This window comes from Pseudomicrostroma glucosiphilum (assembly GCF_003144135.1).
Source record: "Pseudomicrostroma glucosiphilum strain MCA 4718 unplaced genomic scaffold BCV69scaffold_13, whole genome shotgun sequence".
Taxonomy (NCBI): Eukaryota; Fungi; Basidiomycota; class Exobasidiomycetes; order Microstromatales; family Microstromataceae; genus Microstroma; species Microstroma glucosiphilum.
In genome coordinates, this window is record NW_020289925.1 from 359,681 (window position 1) to 378,985 (window position 19,305).

General features: G+C 54.1%; 6 protein-coding genes across 6 annotated transcripts; 4 read left to right on the top strand and 2 right to left on the bottom strand.

The window, feature by feature from the left end:
- Positions 1-75: 75 nt before the first annotated feature.
- BCV69DRAFT_242853 (hypothetical protein) lies at positions 76-1,710 on the top strand (the record flags this gene model as incomplete). Its single annotated transcript, XM_025490046.1, has 3 exons — positions 76-228; positions 388-832; positions 1,334-1,710. Coding segments are annotated over 3 exons (975 nt in total), but the record flags the coding sequence as incomplete, so codon positions are not given.
- A 301-nt stretch (positions 1,711-2,011) lies between these two features.
- On the bottom strand, positions 2,012-3,762 carry BCV69DRAFT_272949 (cyclin-like protein). Its single transcript, XM_025490995.1, has 2 exons — positions 3,079-3,762; positions 2,012-3,007 (listed from the first exon to the last, which is right to left on the bottom strand). Exons 1-2 carry the CDS (start codon positions 3,491-3,493, stop codon positions 2,169-2,171), a joined length of 1,254 nt encoding a protein of 417 aa, XP_025346162.1. The 5' UTR covers positions 3,494-3,762; the 3' UTR covers positions 2,012-2,168.
- A 245-nt stretch (positions 3,763-4,007) lies between these two features.
- BCV69DRAFT_314196 (Elf1-domain-containing protein) lies at positions 4,008-4,494 on the top strand (the record flags this gene model as incomplete). Its single annotated transcript, XM_025495097.1, has 2 exons — positions 4,008-4,139; positions 4,359-4,494. Exons 1-2 carry the CDS (start codon positions 4,024-4,026, stop codon positions 4,492-4,494), a joined length of 252 nt encoding a protein of 83 aa, XP_025346163.1. The 5' UTR covers positions 4,008-4,023.
- Positions 4,495-4,658: 164 nt separating this feature from the next.
- Positions 4,659-7,346, bottom strand: BCV69DRAFT_278558 (hypothetical protein; the record flags this gene model as incomplete). Its single annotated transcript, XM_025491208.1, has 2 exons — positions 4,659-7,055; positions 7,131-7,346. 2 exons carry the CDS (start codon positions 7,344-7,346, stop codon positions 4,659-4,661), a joined length of 2,613 nt encoding a protein of 870 aa, XP_025346164.1.
- Positions 7,347-9,304: 1,958 nt separating this feature from the next.
- BCV69DRAFT_300790 (hypothetical protein) lies at positions 9,305-11,008 on the top strand (the record flags this gene model as incomplete). Its single annotated transcript, XM_025494497.1, has 3 exons — positions 9,305-9,537; positions 9,636-9,702; positions 9,776-11,008. 3 exons carry the CDS (start codon positions 9,305-9,307, stop codon positions 11,006-11,008), a joined length of 1,533 nt encoding a protein of 510 aa, XP_025346165.1.
- Positions 11,009-11,509: 501 nt separating this feature from the next.
- BCV69DRAFT_284607 (Het-C-domain-containing protein) lies at positions 11,510-14,450 on the top strand. Its single transcript, XM_025493100.1, has 4 exons — positions 11,510-11,821; positions 11,903-12,033; positions 12,120-12,584; positions 12,684-14,450. Exons 1-4 carry the CDS (start codon positions 11,535-11,537, stop codon positions 14,294-14,296), a joined length of 2,496 nt encoding a protein of 831 aa, XP_025346166.1. The 5' UTR covers positions 11,510-11,534; the 3' UTR covers positions 14,297-14,450.
- Positions 14,451-19,305: the final 4,855 nt, after the last annotated feature.

A 19,305-nucleotide genomic window follows, 5' to 3' on the forward strand; every position in this document is an offset into this window, starting at 1 on the left:
AGGTCCAAGACTCATTCCGTTCGTCCCCTTTCGACAAGAGGCGATGCTGAGTCGAGTTCATCAAGTTCAATTCACTCAGAGGACTACGAAGACGGCGTAGCAGACTATCTCGATGCCATTGATCCAGAAGTTCAAGTGATCAACAACTTGACCAATATTCAAAACTCAATCTTTGTTCCTCATATACCCTCTCTCTGGAATCGTCGAGTCAATCACGACCTTCCCACTGTACCCGCGAGAAAAGCCAGCATGATCCCGAGCAAACGCTCGGATAATGCCTCCATGGCGGAGGAAGGAATGTCAGGAGCCAAGAAGAATACGACTGGTGTACAACGGCCAGGTCGGATGAGCAGGATGGCCAGCGCAATGTCCATCAAGGGCAGAAAGCCCGTCGATGGTGCCGAAGACCATATCCCTGCCTGGATCGAAATGGACGAGGACGAGAGGGACGAGCTAGATTACCATGTTCATCATCTCCTGACGCGACCTCAAAAGCTCAGGCGAGGTCTCCGGGGCTTCGGCGTTTGGGTCAGGACACCGATGGGCTTCATCATGCTCACCTATGGAGTTCTAGTGGCCGGATGGGGTATCGTCATCATGCTCTTCATCTGGAAGTGGATCGACCTACACGACCCCGAAAGACAACGCTGGTGGGAAGAGATTTGTGACAGAATTCTGTGCAGTCTCTTTGCCGCCATTGGTATTGGATTTGCTCCCTTCCGAATCGTCGACACGTACAGAATGATCCACATCGCACACTTTCACCGCCTCAGTTGGAAGCGCAGGAAGCAGCTGGATCTACCCAAGCTGTCGGATCCAAATGATCTTCCCCGTCCCAAGGGCTACAACGAAGCATTTCCTCTGCCTACAAGCGGCAGACTAGGCCAAATCGCAGAGGAGGAGACGGTCACAAGTTCTGTTGAGCGCCCTTCTCGGACTCCGAGTATGCAGCCCTCTTGGACATCTTCTGGGCCACCCTCTTCCCACCTGAGTGCTGTCTCCTCAAGAGACACTCCGGGAGCCATTCCGCAGGCAATCAGCAACTCCGGTAAGGTGAAAACGAGAAGATGGTGGCACCATCGCTCGCACAAGGAAAAGATGGACCAAAGACAGGCAGCCATGGCTGCTCTTCAGAACGTGGAAGAGGTTCCATCTGAGCCTCCCCATGATCTTGGTGATGACATCACTGAAGGTAGCAGCCGTGCCGACAGCAGCGAAAGCGCTAACGGTCTATTACCAGCTCGGGAAGACGCTTCTTTGGGGCCCAACAGAGAGTCGCAGGACATGCCTCGCCCGGCACCCGCACTCACTCGTCAAGTATCCATCTTGTCAGAGATCATCAAGGAGCGCGAGGACGTGGTCGTCCTCACTCCAGACGAGCAAGCAACGCTATCTCACCATCAAAGAAAACTCCACCAAAGTCACTCCTTTTACCGGTATCACGAAACCGCTACGCACCGCGCTTGGCCTCTTGACCTCCTCATCACCATCGTCTGCCTCCTCGATGCTCACAGTATGCTACAAAGTTGCTTGGTGGGCGTCACAGCAGGTATCGACTACCACGTGCGTCCTACTTCCCTCACAGCGGGTCTCATTGCCTGCTCTCTCTCCTGCAATGCCGTTGCCGGGTTCCTCATCTATTGGGGAGGAAGGAAGACGAAAAAGTCCGAAGAGGTGGAAAGGAGACTCAAGATCGCCATTGAGGAAGAGGCATTTGCGAGAATGATGAAGCATCATGGAGCCGCCGAGGCTGGAGGCAACATGCAAGCCCTCAGGAAGGATGGCCAAGGTCGACGCTCGTTCATGGCCTCGCGCGTGATCGAGAACGGACACCAGCATGGGAAGGCGTAGGAGCAGCGCAGGCAGCGTGCACAAGTTCTTTTCCCTTTCTATATTGTATTCAATGTACTGTAATTTTATTTGGACCCGTTCTATCATAACTTTCCTTGGCCTGAGTCTGCTACAAAGCATCGTCCTTGACGAAAGCGAGGGTGGTGAAGCATTCGAAAGCGAGGGTGGTGAAGCATTATGCGCTCTGATTGCAATTGAAAGAAGCTAAAAGTACAAATGTTGAAACGCATCAGAAATCTCGTCTCCAGACGCAGCTGGATGTCCCCTCGCTTTAGTCTATGACGTCCTCACTACCATCCACACAACAAGAGACATGATCAGGCGACTGCGCGTGACGCATCGATGCGATCACTGCGATTGACAATCTCAGGAGTCAGAATTTGATCCTTGACCTTGATGAGATCTCGGTAGCTGCCCTTGATGGTCGCAGGACTGACGCCGGTAGCCTCAGCGATCCTCTTCGTCGAGCGATGGACGCCCCAGATGGTAGTGGTGAGGTAGATGCACGCAGCTGCAATGGTGACTGGTGACCTGCCGTCCAGAAACCCTTTCTCCCTGATCACGCCAGCGATCTCCTCAGTGGACCGAACAACGATGCGCTCAAGGCCAAGGAGATTGCAGAATCGGTTGATCAAATCAACCGCCGAGGTGATGTTCAAACCGGCACCTCCTTCAGGTCTAGCATCGGATTGGCCGAGCTCAAACGTTGCTTGAATCTCCTTGAAGCAATCGACGACTTGTCTCTTTGTCACGCCGCTCACGCTGGACATGATCTCTGGGAAAGTCCGGGGAGTGCCAGATTGTTTGCAAGCGACGAAGAGCACTGCGGCGATGATGGCCTCGGTCTTGCGGCCACGCATGATCTTCTCGTCCTGGACTCGCCTGAACAGCTGCTTGGCTGCTTCAGCTGCCGAGCGAGGAAGCGACATGCGCTCGACTTTGTTTTGAATGGCGTCGAAGCCCTCCAGAATGTGACGATTGGCATTGCTGGTCGCCGTCCTGTTCGTCGCCCGCTGCAGTGCAAAGGACAGACCAGACCCGCCATCGGAGGATGAGATACGAGTCTCCAGCGATTCGGTAAGACCATCCAGAATGGGGTTCGTAGCTTGTCCGACTCGAGAGGGGTCGTCGCCATCCTCATTTGCGAAGGTACGCCCTAGAAAGCAAAACAGGTACATTAGCAGGCGCTCAATCTGTGTGCGAACCTCTTTGCTCCCAAGGACTTACATTCCGACCGTGTGTCTACGATTCTGTCTCCCACTACCATCCCACATGATCCACAGACTAAATCACCACTTGAGTAAGCTTCCACGAGGTCGGGAGGATCTTCTCGACATTCTGGGCAGATCAGCCTGATATCTCTAGCCTCTGTGAAGGTAGGTTTGCGATTCTGAGCCTGGAGCATAGCGCTCGCTCCTGCAGCCTGTGCCGCCCGCTCTGCTCTGGCAGCGGCATACCGGGCAGAGACAGCATAAGGTTGTGTGACCGCACGCTGTGAGGGGTGCTGCTGTTGCTGCTGCTGTCGAGTCAAGGGAAGCCACGGGCAGAGTTCACCGGTCAGTACTGTGCAGCTTCCGCAGAGTTCAGAAGGCAACGGTATACAGCTATGGATCTGAGGTCTTCGAATCTTCCACCCCTCCATTACGTCCACACGGTCGTTACCAGTGACGTACAAAAGTCACATACGACGAACTGCAGAGCACGTCTGCCCGCCCCGCCCCTCCGGTCGTAAGAGACTGTAAGCTAAGCGGACCGCTCGAGGCGGATGCGGATGCTAACCTGAATCTGCGTTGTACCTCCATTATCCGAGGTCAAGGCCATTGTGCTCGCTTTGTTCAAAACAGGCAGACAGTATTTCTTCGATGAAACGTTCGGAGGGTAGGCTCGAAGAGTCGACACAGGATGCGTGAGGTGACGATACCAGGATGACAAGTGTGGTACAAGAGTCAAGCAGAGCGAGAGGACGGCCGCGTCAAATCATCTGCCCCCGTTGGCTGATGCAGGTTCCGTTCCGATTGCGCGGAATGCCGGGAGATGGTGATCCGCGTCCGAGATGCGAGATGGCGGCTTTCCTCTGTGCCCGGTGATCTTCCCAACCACATCCTTATACTGCCCCTGCACTCGTAGCTAGAAGCTCATCAGAGGTATCTCTGCGTCAAGAGTTCGATAGCAATGGGGAAGAGGAAGAGCTCCACCCGCTCCGTTGGAGGCAAGAAGGGACCGCAACCGCTAGACAAGACGTTCAAGTGCCTCTTCTGTTCCACTCCGAACAGCGTGAGCTGTAAAATGTGAGCATCGAATTGACTTCAGGTACGACCACGACTCCGTGTGGACGCAGAGAGGCTGTCTGCGACCTCAAAAGGATTGGCTTCCGGGCAAGGCGCAGGCCAACAGCTCTTGCAGCAGGGAGCAGTCTCGCCATGGGAATGCGGCCATGTACAGGACAGGAAGGTAAATAGCAGCTGACCCATCGCCCTCCCCCAATTTCTTGGTCCCGACCCCTTCAGCGACGAGAAGACTCGCATCGGCTACCTCACCTGCAAGATTTGTGGTCAGAATTTCTCTACACCAACCAATGCTCTTTCGGCACCAATTGACGTTTACACCGACTGGCTGGATGCCTGCGAAAGCTTGAACGCTTAGGAGGGCCAATCACATCTCCCCAAATAACGATTCGTACCATTCTAGCGGCAAGCAGGGCGCTAAGATGCGCATTTGTTGTACATACAATATATTGAGTCCAACGAGTCCGGGTATCATCTATGAAAGGCTACAGAATCCCACCACTTCCAGACCAGGGAAGATCTTCACCCGGCGAAACTCCAGACTTGAATCTTCTCCCCACGGCCGTGATGGTTCGACTTCCGAAGATCCTCACTCTTCTCCACGCTGAATTCTTCAGGCCTCTCAGAAAGATCTGACTGGGCGGCGCCGGTGACACTTAAGATGCGATCGAACGTCGTAGTGACCCGCTTGACTCGCCTCGGTGTCAGCGAAATGGCCTGCTGGGCTGCAGAAGTACCTGATTTAGAAAGGCACAGCGTGCGCTGTAAGTGCGCTGCTCTCGCCCGCCCCAAAAGGCGATAGAGCGTCCCTGGTAGCGCATCATCCGTCTTTGAAGAGGGAGTGGTAGGAAGGGGCGATGGCGTGCGCAATGTTATGGCGTGGGACCTCGAAGAGACCAGATCGGAGCTCTGTTCGAGGGTCCAGACCATGATGTTGCCGTCGGTGCTCCCGCTCACAATTCGATTGCCAGTCAGCGCCACTGAGCTGACAGAGGCGCCGTGACCATGGAGCACTTGGCGATGCTCCAGGGTCAGGTCCTGCTGGGTTGACCCAGGTGTGCCAGTGTAAGAAGTCAGAGCAGCTTGCTTCATAGAACCAGAGATCTTGTAGACATCGAGAACGTTGTCCACTGAGCCAGCTATCAAAGTCCTTTCGTCACTGGTAATGCTTGTGATACGACTCGATCCGTGGGCCGGTCGGTCACCAGAGGGACGGCCGCCTATGCCTGCAGTAGAGTGGAAGATGGACCGCTGTGTGCCTGCCTGACTAGGGCTGCGCTGTGGTCGCTCAGGTCCTGTTAAAGGTACTCTAGCGTCATCTTCTTGGTGCTCTCCGAAGGAAGCGTCGCCGTGGGACACGTCCGGTCGAGGCAGCTGCCCCGTCGAGCGTGGACGAGCTGTAGCGTATCGGCTAGTGATTGAGGCACTGCCTCCCATATCGAGTCCGTCTAAGACGATGACGATTTCTTGTATGGAAATCGACCAATTGTTTGGGTAGCAGGGGCTAGAATAAGCAATGTCCAATCTGATGGCCTGTGTCGGGTTTGACACTTCCACACAGATGTCCGAAGACACTTCACTCTGCAAAGGCATCTGTGCGTCGCACAATCGTCGTCGTTTTCTTGCTTCCTTCAGGCCAGCAAAGGTGCTAGAAGGGTACGCGCCTGGTGTGGAATTTGTGTCAGAACGCGTCGGGGAAGACGTGCGCTTCCTCTTCCTGTCGCCTATCTTCTGACCAGACGTGACTGCTTCACTATGCGCAACCGCGATACTTGCGAGAGACATGCTCGCAGGCCAGTGACAATTAGGCCCCTTCATTCTGCGAAGTAGCGTAACCGATATCTTCTTTTCGGTAGAAGCAGGTGTCTTGTAGTCGCTCAGCTTGAAAATAGATATGTCAAAGTCTTCTGTGCAGGTTGCCAATATCGGGTAGTGGAAGGAGGACATTACGGAGCTTTGTGGAGATGTAGGCGACGACCTTTCGCAGAAGACCTCTTCAGTCGCCGTGATGGCGGTCCACGGCTCTGTACTCAAGCAGAATACGGACCAATCTCCTGAGGAATAGGCCACGAACAAGCGGATCTTCGCCGAGCTGGACGCTGTATCAGCCTGGACGTCTGTGATGGTAGGCATGCCTACTTTCCTCGAACTGATAGCCGCTCTCAGAGCCTTTGATCTCACTTCGAGGGCAGGGGATGTGGGAGCCAGATCTTGAGAAGACGCAGCAGCCGTTGATCGAAGCGTCGCGGACTGCACCGGAGTACGGTACACCTTGACACAGGGCGCCGAGTCCATACCATGTGCAGAATGTTCTGGATCTTCATAGGGGAGCCGTGTAGCCGTGAAGATAAGGTTGCCAGCCGAGGCAATCAGGGTCGTCGCCTCAGCTGGAGCACTCGCTTCTCTATTGGATGCAACGTTGGGTCCACCAGAGCAGCTGCCAGTTGCTGTGCCGGGAGCTGGTACGGCGCAGGATGCAAGCTTCGGGGGCTGCTGTGCTCGCGACGATGGCTCTGCTGCAGCAGGGGGTACATCCTGCTCTGTGGCATCTGAAAGTTCCGAAAAGGCAAATCGACCTTTCCGCCAGTTGGAGCTGACGCGAAAGAGGGCTTGCCAGTCGAAGTTCTCCTCGCGTAGGCCATCTCTGGATGAGGCGCTGTAAACCAAGCCATGCCTGTCGTTTCTCTGCCGGAGACGGCGAGCGTGAATGTCATCGTCGCCAATTCTTTGTGTGTCCCGAATGTAATATTGCTCAGGGAGGCCCCAGTACGCTCTTGAGGAGCCACCTTGCTTACGCAGTGAAAGAAGGAGCCGTTGCGGGTCCGGTTTACCAAACATTCGCGGTAAGGTCGGGTCAAGCTGCCGTTGCAGTCGTATCCAGTCTCCAACGAATGTATCCAGGTATAGGACTTTCCAGATCTGCATTCAACGGAGAACAAAGGGTTTTTCAGTGTTAAGATCGACGGGCTCGCGTTCATACTCGCTATGACTCACCTGCGGGTCTGCAGCCAAGCTGTTGAACCTACGGCAAACGCACTGGAGACGAGCCAGCTCGGCAGCACCTAGATACTGCCATATGCGCAAGATGATCTCGTCTGACAGCAGACGATTCACCGCTGCGCAGGAATCGTGGCTGCTACCGGTGGCAACGGCGTCAGATGGCATGCGTAAGCCTCCCTCCGAAGGCTCTGTGTGCCCTCCGTCAGACATGACATGTGTCTCTGAAGGGGATTTCTTCATCCTCGGGAAGCGGGAAGGGTGCTCATAGTCAAGCAGTAGTGAAGAGCAGGTCGTAGGCGATGAGGTGTGGGTGGGAGAGGATATATGGAGGTGGAGCTGCGAGACCAACTCGGAACACGGAAAGGGAGCCCGCGGATTTCCGACTCAGGCCAGACCTAGGGATCTTGCATTCAGCTGCCTCGCAGCATACTCCAGCGACGTATTGTCGTCACATGGACACAACGACTACAGAGATGGTCACAGCTGCGCCAAGACGAAGCGTCACATATAAACAGTGGCAAGATGCAGAGGCAACATCGCCTCTCGTCAGTCCTGACCGATCCTGCCCTCGTCTTTCGTGTTCAATCTAGCTAAGCGCTGCGTGTATGCGCAAGGACAAAGATCAGCACGTTGCGAGAGACTCGAACAGCTCGATGCATTCCATCGAATGCCTTCGCCACTTGCCAGGGGCCTCTGGATAAGCGAAAGAAAGTCTGTTCGAGACACAGACTTAGCCCGTCTTGACTGCAGAGGCGCATCCTCTTCGCCAAGGATGTGGTCACGGCAGCCTCTCACAGGGTCCTCCATCGCTGTCATAGCCATCAAGATGCTAATACTGTGGGGTGGCTAGGTGGGTCAGGGACGTTGCTAGACATGGATTTGTCTTGAGTCACAGAGCAGTCAGCGGGGCGCCTCGATTGCTGCGCGCAGCGTGCCGGGAGCCCCTATCTCGCCACGTCTTTGGCGATGCACCTCGTCACCCTCACTTGCCCCTGATTTGGAGGAACACAGACGCCAAGGACTATGAAGACGAAGAAGCGGTGCGGGTCGGCCTCCTGAGTAGAAATGGTCCGGAGAACATCGCAGTCTTTCTCCGGACGCGCGAGGCGGTGGTTGTGCTCCCAGCTTCGAGTGGATTGCGTGGTAGCAATCAGTGGCAGTAAAGATACACTTTGCTGCCGCGCGAGCTCGTTGCTGACAGTCCATCAAGGAACGGAGGGATGTGACGGCTTTGCTGTTGACCGTGCCGAAGCACAGGGACAGGCAGAGGGAGAGAGGCCCGCTGCTCCTCGTTGCTCACCCTCTGAGGTGCTCCCCTCCTTGCCTATGCCTCACCAGGAGCGTCTGCTCTGCTGCCTCTTGTGCATCAACTACACCACACCACCCTGCCACCACGGCCCCTTTTCCATCGTCTTCAACGCGGCCGAAAGATAGCTTAAGTACAGCCCCTCGGCCAGCTCTGAAATCGAGGAACACCGTCTTCCCCTGTCTCTTTCACTTCTCAAGCCCCTGGCGCAATAGAGCCCCTCGCGACACCGAACATTCCTGTCACTAGTACCAGAAGATTCTTCGACGCCACTCGACGGCACACTACCGCAAGAAGGAGGCTACATTCAGAACTCCTGAGCTCTTGCGAAGAGTAGCCCCGAGTACACAAGCCTCAGCTCGACTACTTATCAGACGCGTCTTTTGGACAACGCCGTCTGCACTTTCCTCCCTGTCTCCTCATACACTTCACACCCGTCCCTCTCCACAGTCATCTCGCCACCATTACGCCTGCTCACCACAGTCAGGCTGCCCCTTCTCCTCTTCCTTCTCCTTCACTCGTCTCCCCTTCTCCTTCATCATCATCCCCACCTCGCAGATCTCGCAAGCGGTCAACACACCCTTCCTCACCTCCGACTCTGGCGGTTGCTTTGCCTCGATATCCTCGGCCGCGTCACTTTGCGTCGGAGCTAGGTTCTCAGCGACCTACGAAGGAAGAAGACTCCAGCCCCAAACGTATCAACCCGAGCAGCCAGCAGGGTAAGCAGGGAAAGATCGACGCTCTGAAAGCCAAAACTCTCCGACAAGCATTCTCCAAGACCCCTTCCCCGTCTTCGCGCTCAGCTTCTACTCACTTCCCCGCCACGACCAAGCCACAAACCGAGAGCTCTACACCTTCCGGAATGGCCACTCTGAACTCAGCGGGCCATACGCAGCAGTATCGAATGGACCACCTACACATCGGAATCGGCGGCCATCAGAATGAACCCGAACATTATCATGAAGGTCAATTCCAGCCACGTCAGTTTGAGATTCACGATCGACAGTATCAGGCTGGAAGTGATCTTGAACGTCCTGGCAACAGCGGGCGCTCTACACCTATTCCGGCAGTACCATCCAGCGCCGAGCTTCTGAGGTGAGTCAAAGCACCCGTGACAATTCTGATGGCGGTGCAATGCCGACCTGACAAAATCTTGGATGCTCTGCCTTACGCTTCCTTCTCCGTTCGCTCAGCTTATACGGACCCAAACCGATACGCGCTCAGTTTGCCTGTGATTATTGCCGTGTCAGGAAGGCAAAGGTAAGTCCACTGAACAGTGGACATGCTGAAAGGCAAAGTATTGACACACACGCCGCCGCCCTTGTTGTGATAGTGTTCTGGAACAGAACCGTGCGATCGCTGCATTTCCAAGAAGCGAGTATGCACTTTCTCTTCGGTACAAAACCAACGCAAGGTGACTCGCTCTTTGAAAGATCTACGGGCAGAAAGGACTATCGGATCTCCGTGCCGGAGCCCCGTATCGGCTGTTGCGAGAGCCTTTCCGGATGTCGGGCCCCAGAGTCCGTATATCCGGGTAGGTTCCGGTGTTGGTCGTCGAACTTCACCAAATGATCCTCCCAATTCTGCTACTTTTCGCCGAAACGACCTTGGACCTCTGCCCAATGCGAATGCTAGGTCGGGACTGAGCTTGCAATCATCTGGCACCAACGGCTGGCCATACGACTGGGACGCAACTCCATTGCCTCAAGAATCTGCTTACGGAGGCCCACGCAGGGTCCACCAGCCTCAGGCTATTGGTGTTCAGAATCAGCTGCACTATCTTCAGCCTCACCAGCAGCACTACCTGAATTCGCCAGGTCTTGACATGACGCAGAGCCCTCTCAGTGCTGGAGGCCACTTCTACAGCGCGCAAAGCTCACCAACGTTCTTCCAGCATGCCGGACAAAGTGCCACACCGGCTATGAACGCCTTCAGTCCCTCCGTCCAGGGTGGAGCTGGTCTTGGCCCCACATACAGCAACGCTCACTATTACGCTGGGATCGGTCAAGGGGATCTGACCACTCACGGCTTGTCCTCGCTGCATCTTCAGCAACAGCACTTCCAGCCGCGCATGAATACGCAGTCACAGGTGGGCGAGAGTAGTGGAAGCGGAAGCGATGATGTCAACCGCCAACAAGGCTGGCGCGAAGGTCCAGGCACCCTGACTGTCGGTAATGGCGATTGTCCGCCGGCCGGAGGTCAGAACATGTTCAGTGCAAGCAACGAGGCGCTTTCGCAGCAGTCGCAGATGTCTACGTCGCACACTGATGTGGGACAAGACGCTTCTAGCAAAGAGGAGCAGCAAACATGCGACGCTGAGCAGTCTTCACAATTGCAGAGTGGACCATTGTCAGCAGATGACGGTAACTGTGGCAACAGCTCAGTGACGACCTTGAAGGATGTCTCGAACAATGCGAGCTGCTCGAAATCCTTAAGCAGCTCGCAGGGAAGTAGCCACAGTCAGCCCGACTTGAAGGCGGAGCCGAAGGTGGACAGTCCATCTGGTCACGACTTCACTCCCGAAAGCCTGTCCGTCTATCAGGGTCAGTCTGCCACGCAATACTAAGATGCCAATGGTGCATCGAGCCGCTCAGCTTGTATCCGTGCCTTGTCATATGACACTGGCAGCTGACAAGATGCGCGATTGTTAGGTACAATAGCATTTCGTCGCTGTGAGCCTGCTTTGCCGCCGCGGCCTGAGGCCCGTGCAGCCACTCCCCACTTTTCTTCAACATTCATTGTGCATGTCCATTTCTCCCCCTACCAGTCCATGTTTCCCTGCGCGGCCACAACCTTGCTACCGTTACCAGGCGCTTCTCTCCCATCCTCTAATTCAATAGCATGTACGACCTCTTCCTCTGCTGCGAGGATAATCTTTGTGGAGGCTCGTCGCCGCGGATCCGGGTGCAGCAGTGGGCTCGTGCGGCGCGTCGTGCGAGGGAGATGCGCCGCCAAGGCCGCTTGCCAAGTCCTGAGTCTTGGCAGGCAGGGCAGCAGCAGCCTCATGCACCGCCCCCCCTTTGCGCACAGAAGCATCAGATGCCAACGAAGAGGAGTCCTTCTCAACCGAGCTACCATTTCCACATCATAGAATGCCCCTCATGCTTCGTACTCATCGCTCCGCCTACTCGGCATGGCTTCTCGTCGCCTTCTGCGCCATACTCGGCCTCGCCCTCCTCCCACGAGCTGCAGCTTTTGGAGCGGGCAATATCCCCAGCTATTCACACCAGGAGGGAAAAGCTTTCCGCCATGGAGATCTCGCAGACACTCTCTCTGCTCTCCTCAAAAAATCGGGAGGAGGTCTGTTCAGCGGTAAGAGCAAATGGGGAGGGCTCGACATCAAGAGGGTCTACTTCGGCAACTGGCTGAGAGATTACAGGTGAGCAGCTCGGGGCGGCGCAGCCCGTCGAAGATGCGGCAAGATCAGCTCATCAGCTGCTGTGTTGCTACTCTCCTGCAGTCAAGCGATGGACGTGGCTGGCTTAGAGAAGCTTTCCAAACAAACCATTCTCTCGATCGTGATGGTGCTCAGCTTCTTGGCACACGGCTATGCAACGGGCGAATTTGAAGTGACGGAGGAACGTCTTGGAGGTGAGGAGCTGGGGCTAGAGCGCAGTCGAATGATACGCTCAGCCGACCCGGTCTGACCCGCTTTCTAATTTCATCATCGTTTCCAGTCTATCTTCCCACCGAACATCTAGACAACCCCAAAGGCTACCCTTCGAATGCCAAGCAGTTCGATCATCGTTTGAGGGGCCCCGTCGACCCTCAGGAGCTTGAGATCGATCCCAGAAGCGGCATGAAGAACTATCTCGCCAATGAGAGCGGAGGTTGGGCGACAAGCTCGAGGCTTATCCGTGAGACGGTGTCACAGGTCGTTCAACTCGGGAGAGAAGCTCGAAAGACGGGCAGGAAAGAGACCCTTCACGATGCCTACCGCCATTTGGGGAAGGCCATGCATTGCCTCGAAGATTTCCCTGCTCATTCCAATTTCTGTGAGCTAGCGCTGCTCAAGCTCGGCCATCGTCAAGTCTTTTGTCATGTGGGAGACAATGTCCGGGTACGGAGTCCTTCTGGAGAGATGGTCCCTTGCTTAGTCACGGGCAGTTTCGGAGGAATGGACTTCGTAGCCTCAATGCTGGGTGAGGATAAGAGTCCCCCTTTTGAAGGGAGAAGACCTGCACTATGAACGCTCGCTCAAGCTGTATACTGACCTTCCTTTGCTGTCTGTGGCTCTGTAGGTGAGACCTCCGATCATCTTTCCTCCGCTTCTGTCTCCGACCTTTCCAAGACCATTGACGATGCCAAGCAGAAGCAGAATCAGGGCGGAGCGCTCAACTCATTGATGAGCGTCTTGGGCAAGCTGCCCACCTCAGTAGGCGGCGACGTCACTCGCGATGCTGAGGTGCTCAGCAGGGGCCCTGCCGCAGATCCAGGCACAATGTCTCCTCAAGAGATCTATTCGGGTCTCTTCAAAATTTTCACCTTCCATGACAAGGTCATGATGGGCGTCGAGAGCACCATTGAGAAAATTCCTGGTCTGGAGAACCTTCTAGAGACCATTGGCAACTCTCTTTCGACCTTTACAATGACTTTGATAGAGCCTTTCGTCAAGCCGCTGATCTCATCGGCATTGAATGGTCTACAGGCTACCTCGGGCGCGGTCGTATCCGGTGTGGATCAGTACGAAGTCTTCAATGACCCTTCGGCATCAGATCCTACCCATACACAGCTTGCGAAGGATCACTTCAACCTCATCTTGAACGAAGTAGCCGGTAATGTGGCTATCATCATCGATCGTCATGTTGTGAACACTATCGTAGCAAGCTGGGACGACAATCGCGATCCCCAGCAAGTGGCTGATGAATGTCTGGCACCAATGTTCCACCCCTTCTGGCAACATCCTCGCAGCACGGTCCAAGCCGAGATGCTGGACTACGTAGCTGCCTGGGCTAGGAATCACACATCTGACATTCAGCGTCTGAGCAAGGAGCACTGCAGGGCTCACACTAACACAAGATCTGGGAAAGCAGAGACTCACTCAGGTTGCGGTGGAGGGAGTGTGACCGGTGCAGCGCAGCAGGACGTGGGCTTCGGTCCAGCCATGGCGAGCTGGGTCGGTGGCAAAGTTGGTCTGCCAACAGCGGGCAGCACCAACAGTACACCTTACGGCTCATTGATTGGACGCGATACACAGACTGAAGGCCTCGCAGAGAGTCGCACAGCAGCTCAATCACTTGGCACGCCTGGCACGCCTTACATCGACTCTGGTAGGAGCCACGACACTGCTCCTCTCGAAAGCGAGAGCACGCACCACGGACAGGAGTACGGCGCCCCTCATCAGGCCGTTCCAGGGTATGATCGCGCTCAAGGGCACTCCCGGCCACAACGACAGGATCACGGCCACCCTCAGGAGCATTCTGCGCACCACCAGCAGGGCCATGACTATGACCGAGAGCACTCCAGGCCTCACCAACAACATGGTCGACCTCACCATGATGAGCCACGTCGATATGATGGGGCTGAGACTTCGCAAGGGTGGGGTGCAGCGCCTCAAAGTGAAGGTTATGGCCAAGCACCTCCTTATCATCCAGGCGGACCTTCATATGGAGCAGGTCAGGCAGGACGCTACGATGGGCAACAAGGAGGCACGTACGGGGCGGAACGCCCCTTCGAGCCTTACCCTGGCGGCTCACAGGGGCCATGGGCCGGAGGTTTCCCTGGAGATCGTCCTCCTCCTCCGCCGTTTTTGATGAGCGAGCAAGGCGGGTATGGTGGCCCACCGTCAGGCCAGGGATATAATCCAGGAGATCAACCGTTTCCAGGTCAGCAGCAGCCTTACGGTAGATACTGACAGGGAGAGGAAGAGTACCAAGGCGGAGACAGATTCTTGAAGATTTCCGAGTGTGCGCACGAGGCTTGTATCATTTCAGTCTAGAGGTATCCTACATGTCATTAGCAAGGTGGCAGCTCCGCTCCTGTGTTCAGCTTTCAGACAATAATGACATAAATGATATTGACACGCACAACTGCATAGATGAATCAGTCCGTCCGGCCGCGTGACGAGTGTTTCTGCTTGTGTTGACGGTCTGTGCTGAAAAGCAGGTCTTGTTCACTTACAGAGAGGAGGCGACTATCTCTGTGACCTCCGGCCGCTGTCTGTGATGACGCAGCTGTCTTCAGAAACAGGTCTCTGGTACTGTACAGGCACGGTAGCGGCGGTGCGAAGATTCAAGACATAGGACAACCGTCGTGCATACTGCTACTCGTGAATCTTTGGTAGCTTGCCGCTCCTCCTCCACTGTAAATGTCTGTGCACAGCCGGGAAGCGTGTACAGTACAGTACAGTAGTACAGTCCAGTTGACTTTTGTACGGCAACACTGTCACAAAGCTTGGTGCTGAATTTCTCACCGGCACACTGAGAGTAGCGAGACAAAAGGGAGCACATCTTCCACAGTACTGTGGTGTCGTGTCTTCCCTCTCCATGCAGTGCAGTACAACTGTGTGAAGTTGCATTGCTACTGTAGGGAGTACTACTGTATGTGCAAACAATTGCGGGATTACTACATGACTGCATGAATGCGTCATCCTGGGGCGCAATGCGTCCAGCAGCAGTCCACTTCCCCAATTTGAACAAGTTGTCTAGAATGACAATGATGATGACATGCTACAGTACGTTACAGTAAAGTACTACTGTACTGTATATCACCATTGCACCTTCTCAAGGAGCAAGAGCAGACATATACGTACTGTAGAAGGCAGGTCAGCTGCGACTTTGTGAACAGAGTGGCGTTCTGGCAAGTCGTCTCCAACGGAAGATGTACAGTACAGTCTTGGGTGTGAAAGTCGATGCAATGCACTGTAGCTCTACTGTTTTGCTGTATCGGCTTACTCATTTTCTGCACTTCTGAGGCAAGTGACCGTAAACATCTCTCATTCCAGCTGCGAATTTTCGGACTGTGCGCAAAAGTCATGCAATACTGTAAGGTGCATCGTACAGCGCAGTACAGACTGGACGTATACCCTTTTTCGCGACCTGAAAAGTAGATTCTGCACGGCATCTAGAATTTTGCAGCTGCAGTGAGTGATATTCTCACCCGGCTGAGTAACAAATGCACACTGTGCGTGATTCTGGGCGGCATATGAGTAAAAATTACAGCCCATTGCGTCAAACCCATGCCAGTGACGGGGGCCCCTCCGGAGACGCTGTGGTGTGTCTCTCCTGTGGGTTTTCCAGCTTCTGCGTGTTTCCCAACTCATTCGCCCTGTTCTCACCGGCTTCTTGCTCTCCTTTGCTCAGTACTGTACAATCCTCCATGTCTCTCGTCTCCAATGTATCTGCATCGTGTTGACTGCCTCAATGCTGAAGTACTGTATTTGCACTGCACCTGTCCATTTGCTCGATTTTGCCATGAAACTACAGTATGCCGAATCTCCTCTGTACAGTATCGTTGTGCAGCTAGCTACTGATGTACAGTACTCGCGTTTTATGAGAGTCTCATGCGTGTCTATGCTCTGTTTGCCAACATTTAATACTCCTTTGGTCACTCAAAGCTAGCCAGACAAAAGCTGAAACAGCCGTCTGGCAAAGACTCTGGCATTTTGCCTTGCACTTGAGCATTTTGACGCTGAATGTGAGCCACACTTTTAGCAAGGTCAGGCACTGCAGCAATGTCATATGGCTACTGTACTTTTGAACGTGCATACTGCCCAAATGTCTTTGTGCTGGCAAGATTCTGGTGCACCTGGCTGCGTTTTGCTGCAGCTGCCTAGAATTGTGTGACCAAAGGATCACAGTAGCTCTTGATACTATAACGCCGTACTTCCATGCACAGAAGCTGCAGTCTGGTGTGTAAAGCGGCTGAAAGACGAAAAAACGACTTGCATTACTTATTGCTTGCCTAATGTTGACGTGTTCAAGAAGTGAAGCATTGTCCAATATAATTTGATGCGCATTGTCGGATTCAGTGAGCAGATGACACACAAAGGACTCGAAGACAGCTGAATTTGTTGATCCGACTGGCAATCTGCGACCCACTTTGGCATTAGCAACGAAAATGCGATACAATGCAGATCATTGTCAGCAGAGACTGATCAGTTCTTCAGTGACAGACGCCCAGACCGGTGTAACTTTGCAATGCGACCAACTTCGCTCTGGGTCAAAACCACAACAGCCTGCAGGACATGGTATTTCGGAGTCTTTGTCCTGCGCGATGCTCCCCATTCTCACTGTACTCTACGCTGCCACGATCTCCTGCGTCACAGCCGATGTACTATAATGGTCTCCTACGGCAGTAGAATGCTGTACCTGACATTTGAGCTCTGACGAGACCATGGTGCCTCCAACTGTGCATCTGTTGCACAGGAAGCGCCTTCCTCGGAGCATCAATGGCCTTCCATTGCGCCCATCTCTATACTGTACAGTACTGTACAATGCAGTCTCTACACTACTATACTGTACCATGTCTGACATTTATACTGTACAGTACTGTACAGTGCAGTCTCTACACTACTATACTGTAGTCTGTCTGACAGTATGCCAGACTGTTCACATAGAATTACAACGTTCTTTTTCGAAGTTCTTTCCGATCTTCTGCCAAGGCGAATTGCGCCAGCGTTCGAAAGGTGCTGTACTACAGTACTGTATCGGAGAAGAGTCAGTTGATGGCATTTGTTCATGCAGTGGATGTCAGCGACCGTGTTACTTGTGCCACTTCATTCTACTGTAGCAACATTCGGCCCTCTGCTACTGTACACCGCCTAGCCACGAGAATGATATTTGAGCAACGCGCAAAGTCGATCCTAGTCACATTCGATTTCTTGACTCTGGCTGGATGGTGGCTTCGTCTGAGGCTCAGAACGTCAAAATGCTGAGCATATTGGTTCACCTCCATGTCGGGCTGCCTTCTAGTCTTGGCTAAAGTTCAGTGACACAAAGGATGTACTTCCTAGCGGGCGAATGATGGAGCGGCCATGGGGACAAGATACGCGGCACCTTTACATGACGCAGTCGGAGACAATGCAACACCGTGGACAGTAAGAAACCCACGTATCAATGTTGGCTTGTTCTTCTCACTCTTAGCAAGCTGATGGGTGCTTCTTCTATTGCCTCCCACTGGAGGTTAGGATAGAGAGCTCGCACAGTGTTGCGACAGTACTGTACTGTACAACACCGTGCAGTGTTGGTCAAAGGAACGAGGTTATTGAACAGAGAGCTTGCTGTGCAGTGTCTGGCATCCTGCAACGAGCATCGCCTCGCCCCTGTAGGACACGAAGATGCCAGTACTGAAGAACAGTAACAAGAGGGCGGGTTCCTACTGTATACTGTATCTTCCATCGAAGAGGTGACAGCCCCCGTCCAATGTCTTGCCAATGGTCACTTCTGACAGCCTACGGGAGCAGGTGTGCTTCACTTCCTGTACTTTACAAACCGGATGGCGACTCTGGAGCCACTTTCAACGCAAAGGCTCTGTGAGCCAAACGTCATCAGAGCATTGTTCGATGAGGCAGTCGACCTGTAGCATACTGTACTTGACAGTACACAGGATACTTTGGAAGTGCAGTTGTATCGTGAAGCGAAGCCAAATGACGAAACGACGTCCTTTTTGCCTCGAGCAAGTCGTGACAAGCGAAGTGATCTTATGTACAGCGCCATACTGTACAATCTCGAGGCTCTCATGCGAGAAAGGCCGGCGACTGGCTCTACCAGAAATACGCTAAAGCGACAGTGACCCTCTAGACACGGTTCTGAAGCTTTACAGTGGGAGCTCTGCCAGTTTCGCACTGTCCCAAGCTGCAAGGATGTGCAAGGCTGCTCGGACCGAATGTATAGTACGCTGGTAACGTGGTCTGTGTCACCCTATACACCGCTTGCCTTGCGAGATCAGCGCAGGAGAAGCGGCAGCTGTATCATCGGGAGACATGATCTCATGTTGAAGTCCGGCGTCACGCGGCTCTCTTATGGGATTTCTCATCCGTGACAGCCTGAAACGCAACGACTGGCGTGGAGCGAGCTGCAGCCTGCAAGACAAGGCGTTCAACGCATGTGTTGCCCAGCACGGCGATCTGCTTACATCGCGTCAATTCAACCTTCGACCTTGCTGCCCAGATTGTGAGCTTCTGGGCTACCCGCTGTTCTGCTCGATGTGTATCGCAGCACCCCAGCAGAACTTTTTCCCTCCAGACTGCTGATGATCCGCCAACGATACCCCACGCATTATGTGCGACGTCGTCCTTCTGTCGACCTATCAGGCAGTGCCATGGAACGTAATCACTACTGCGTTCTTGTCCTGGCGGATACGTTACTACTGTGCGACGTCGAAGCTGATTCCATGGTCCTGGCCACAGTGCACTGTCATCTGTCAGAGCTGGACCATTGACAGCAAGGGCGAATCCTTACGCCTGACGCTATGCCGATACCTTGACTTAGCGGATCTGTGCAGTCCCTCGGCCCGTCATCCAATGCAGTGAACGGGGATCTATCATTTGTGCAGTCGCCGAGACCTTAGTCTGATCCACTGGCGTTTCGCCTGTCCTCTGGAGAAAGAGACGACGCAGATACTTTGCACAGTCGTTGGTGATCCCAAGGCTGCGACTCTGTTGTACGCCTGCAGCGGGTCGGCAGTCACACTCCCCTCCAACGTCTTTGTGCCTGCTCCTCCCGTGTCACTTCGGTCTGGTGGCCATCTTAAAATCTTAATGTGCGTCACCAATGCAGTACCTTCGTGACATGGCTCTGAGAAAGCCTCAGAAGACTTCATCCATCTCCCCCGCAGACTGGCACAGTTGGACAGAGTCACACGTCGACTTGTCCCGAGACAGTGGAAGAGCCAAGCCATGACTGCACAGTCAAGCTAGCAAAG

Bases quoted from the DNA above. Each gene is read 5' to 3' on its own strand.
- BCV69DRAFT_272949 (XM_025490995.1), bottom strand. From the start codon at position 3,493: ATGGAGGGGTGGAAGATTCGAAGACCTCAGATCCATAGCTGTATACCG. The intron at 3,008-3,078 runs GTAAGTCCTTGG...TTTGCTTTCTAG, and splicing joins CGTAGACACACGGTCGGAAT to GGCGTACCTTCGCAAATGAG.
- BCV69DRAFT_284607 (XM_025493100.1), top strand. From the start codon at position 11,535: ATGCCCCTCATGCTTCGTACTCATCGCTCCGCCTACTCGGCATGGCTT. The intron at 11,822-11,902 runs GTGAGCAGCTCG...ACTCTCCTGCAG, and splicing joins AACTGGCTGAGAGATTACAG to TCAAGCGATGGACGTGGCTG. The intron at 12,585-12,683 runs GTGAGGATAAGA...GTGGCTCTGTAG, and splicing joins CTTCGTAGCCTCAATGCTGG to GTGAGACCTCCGATCATCTT.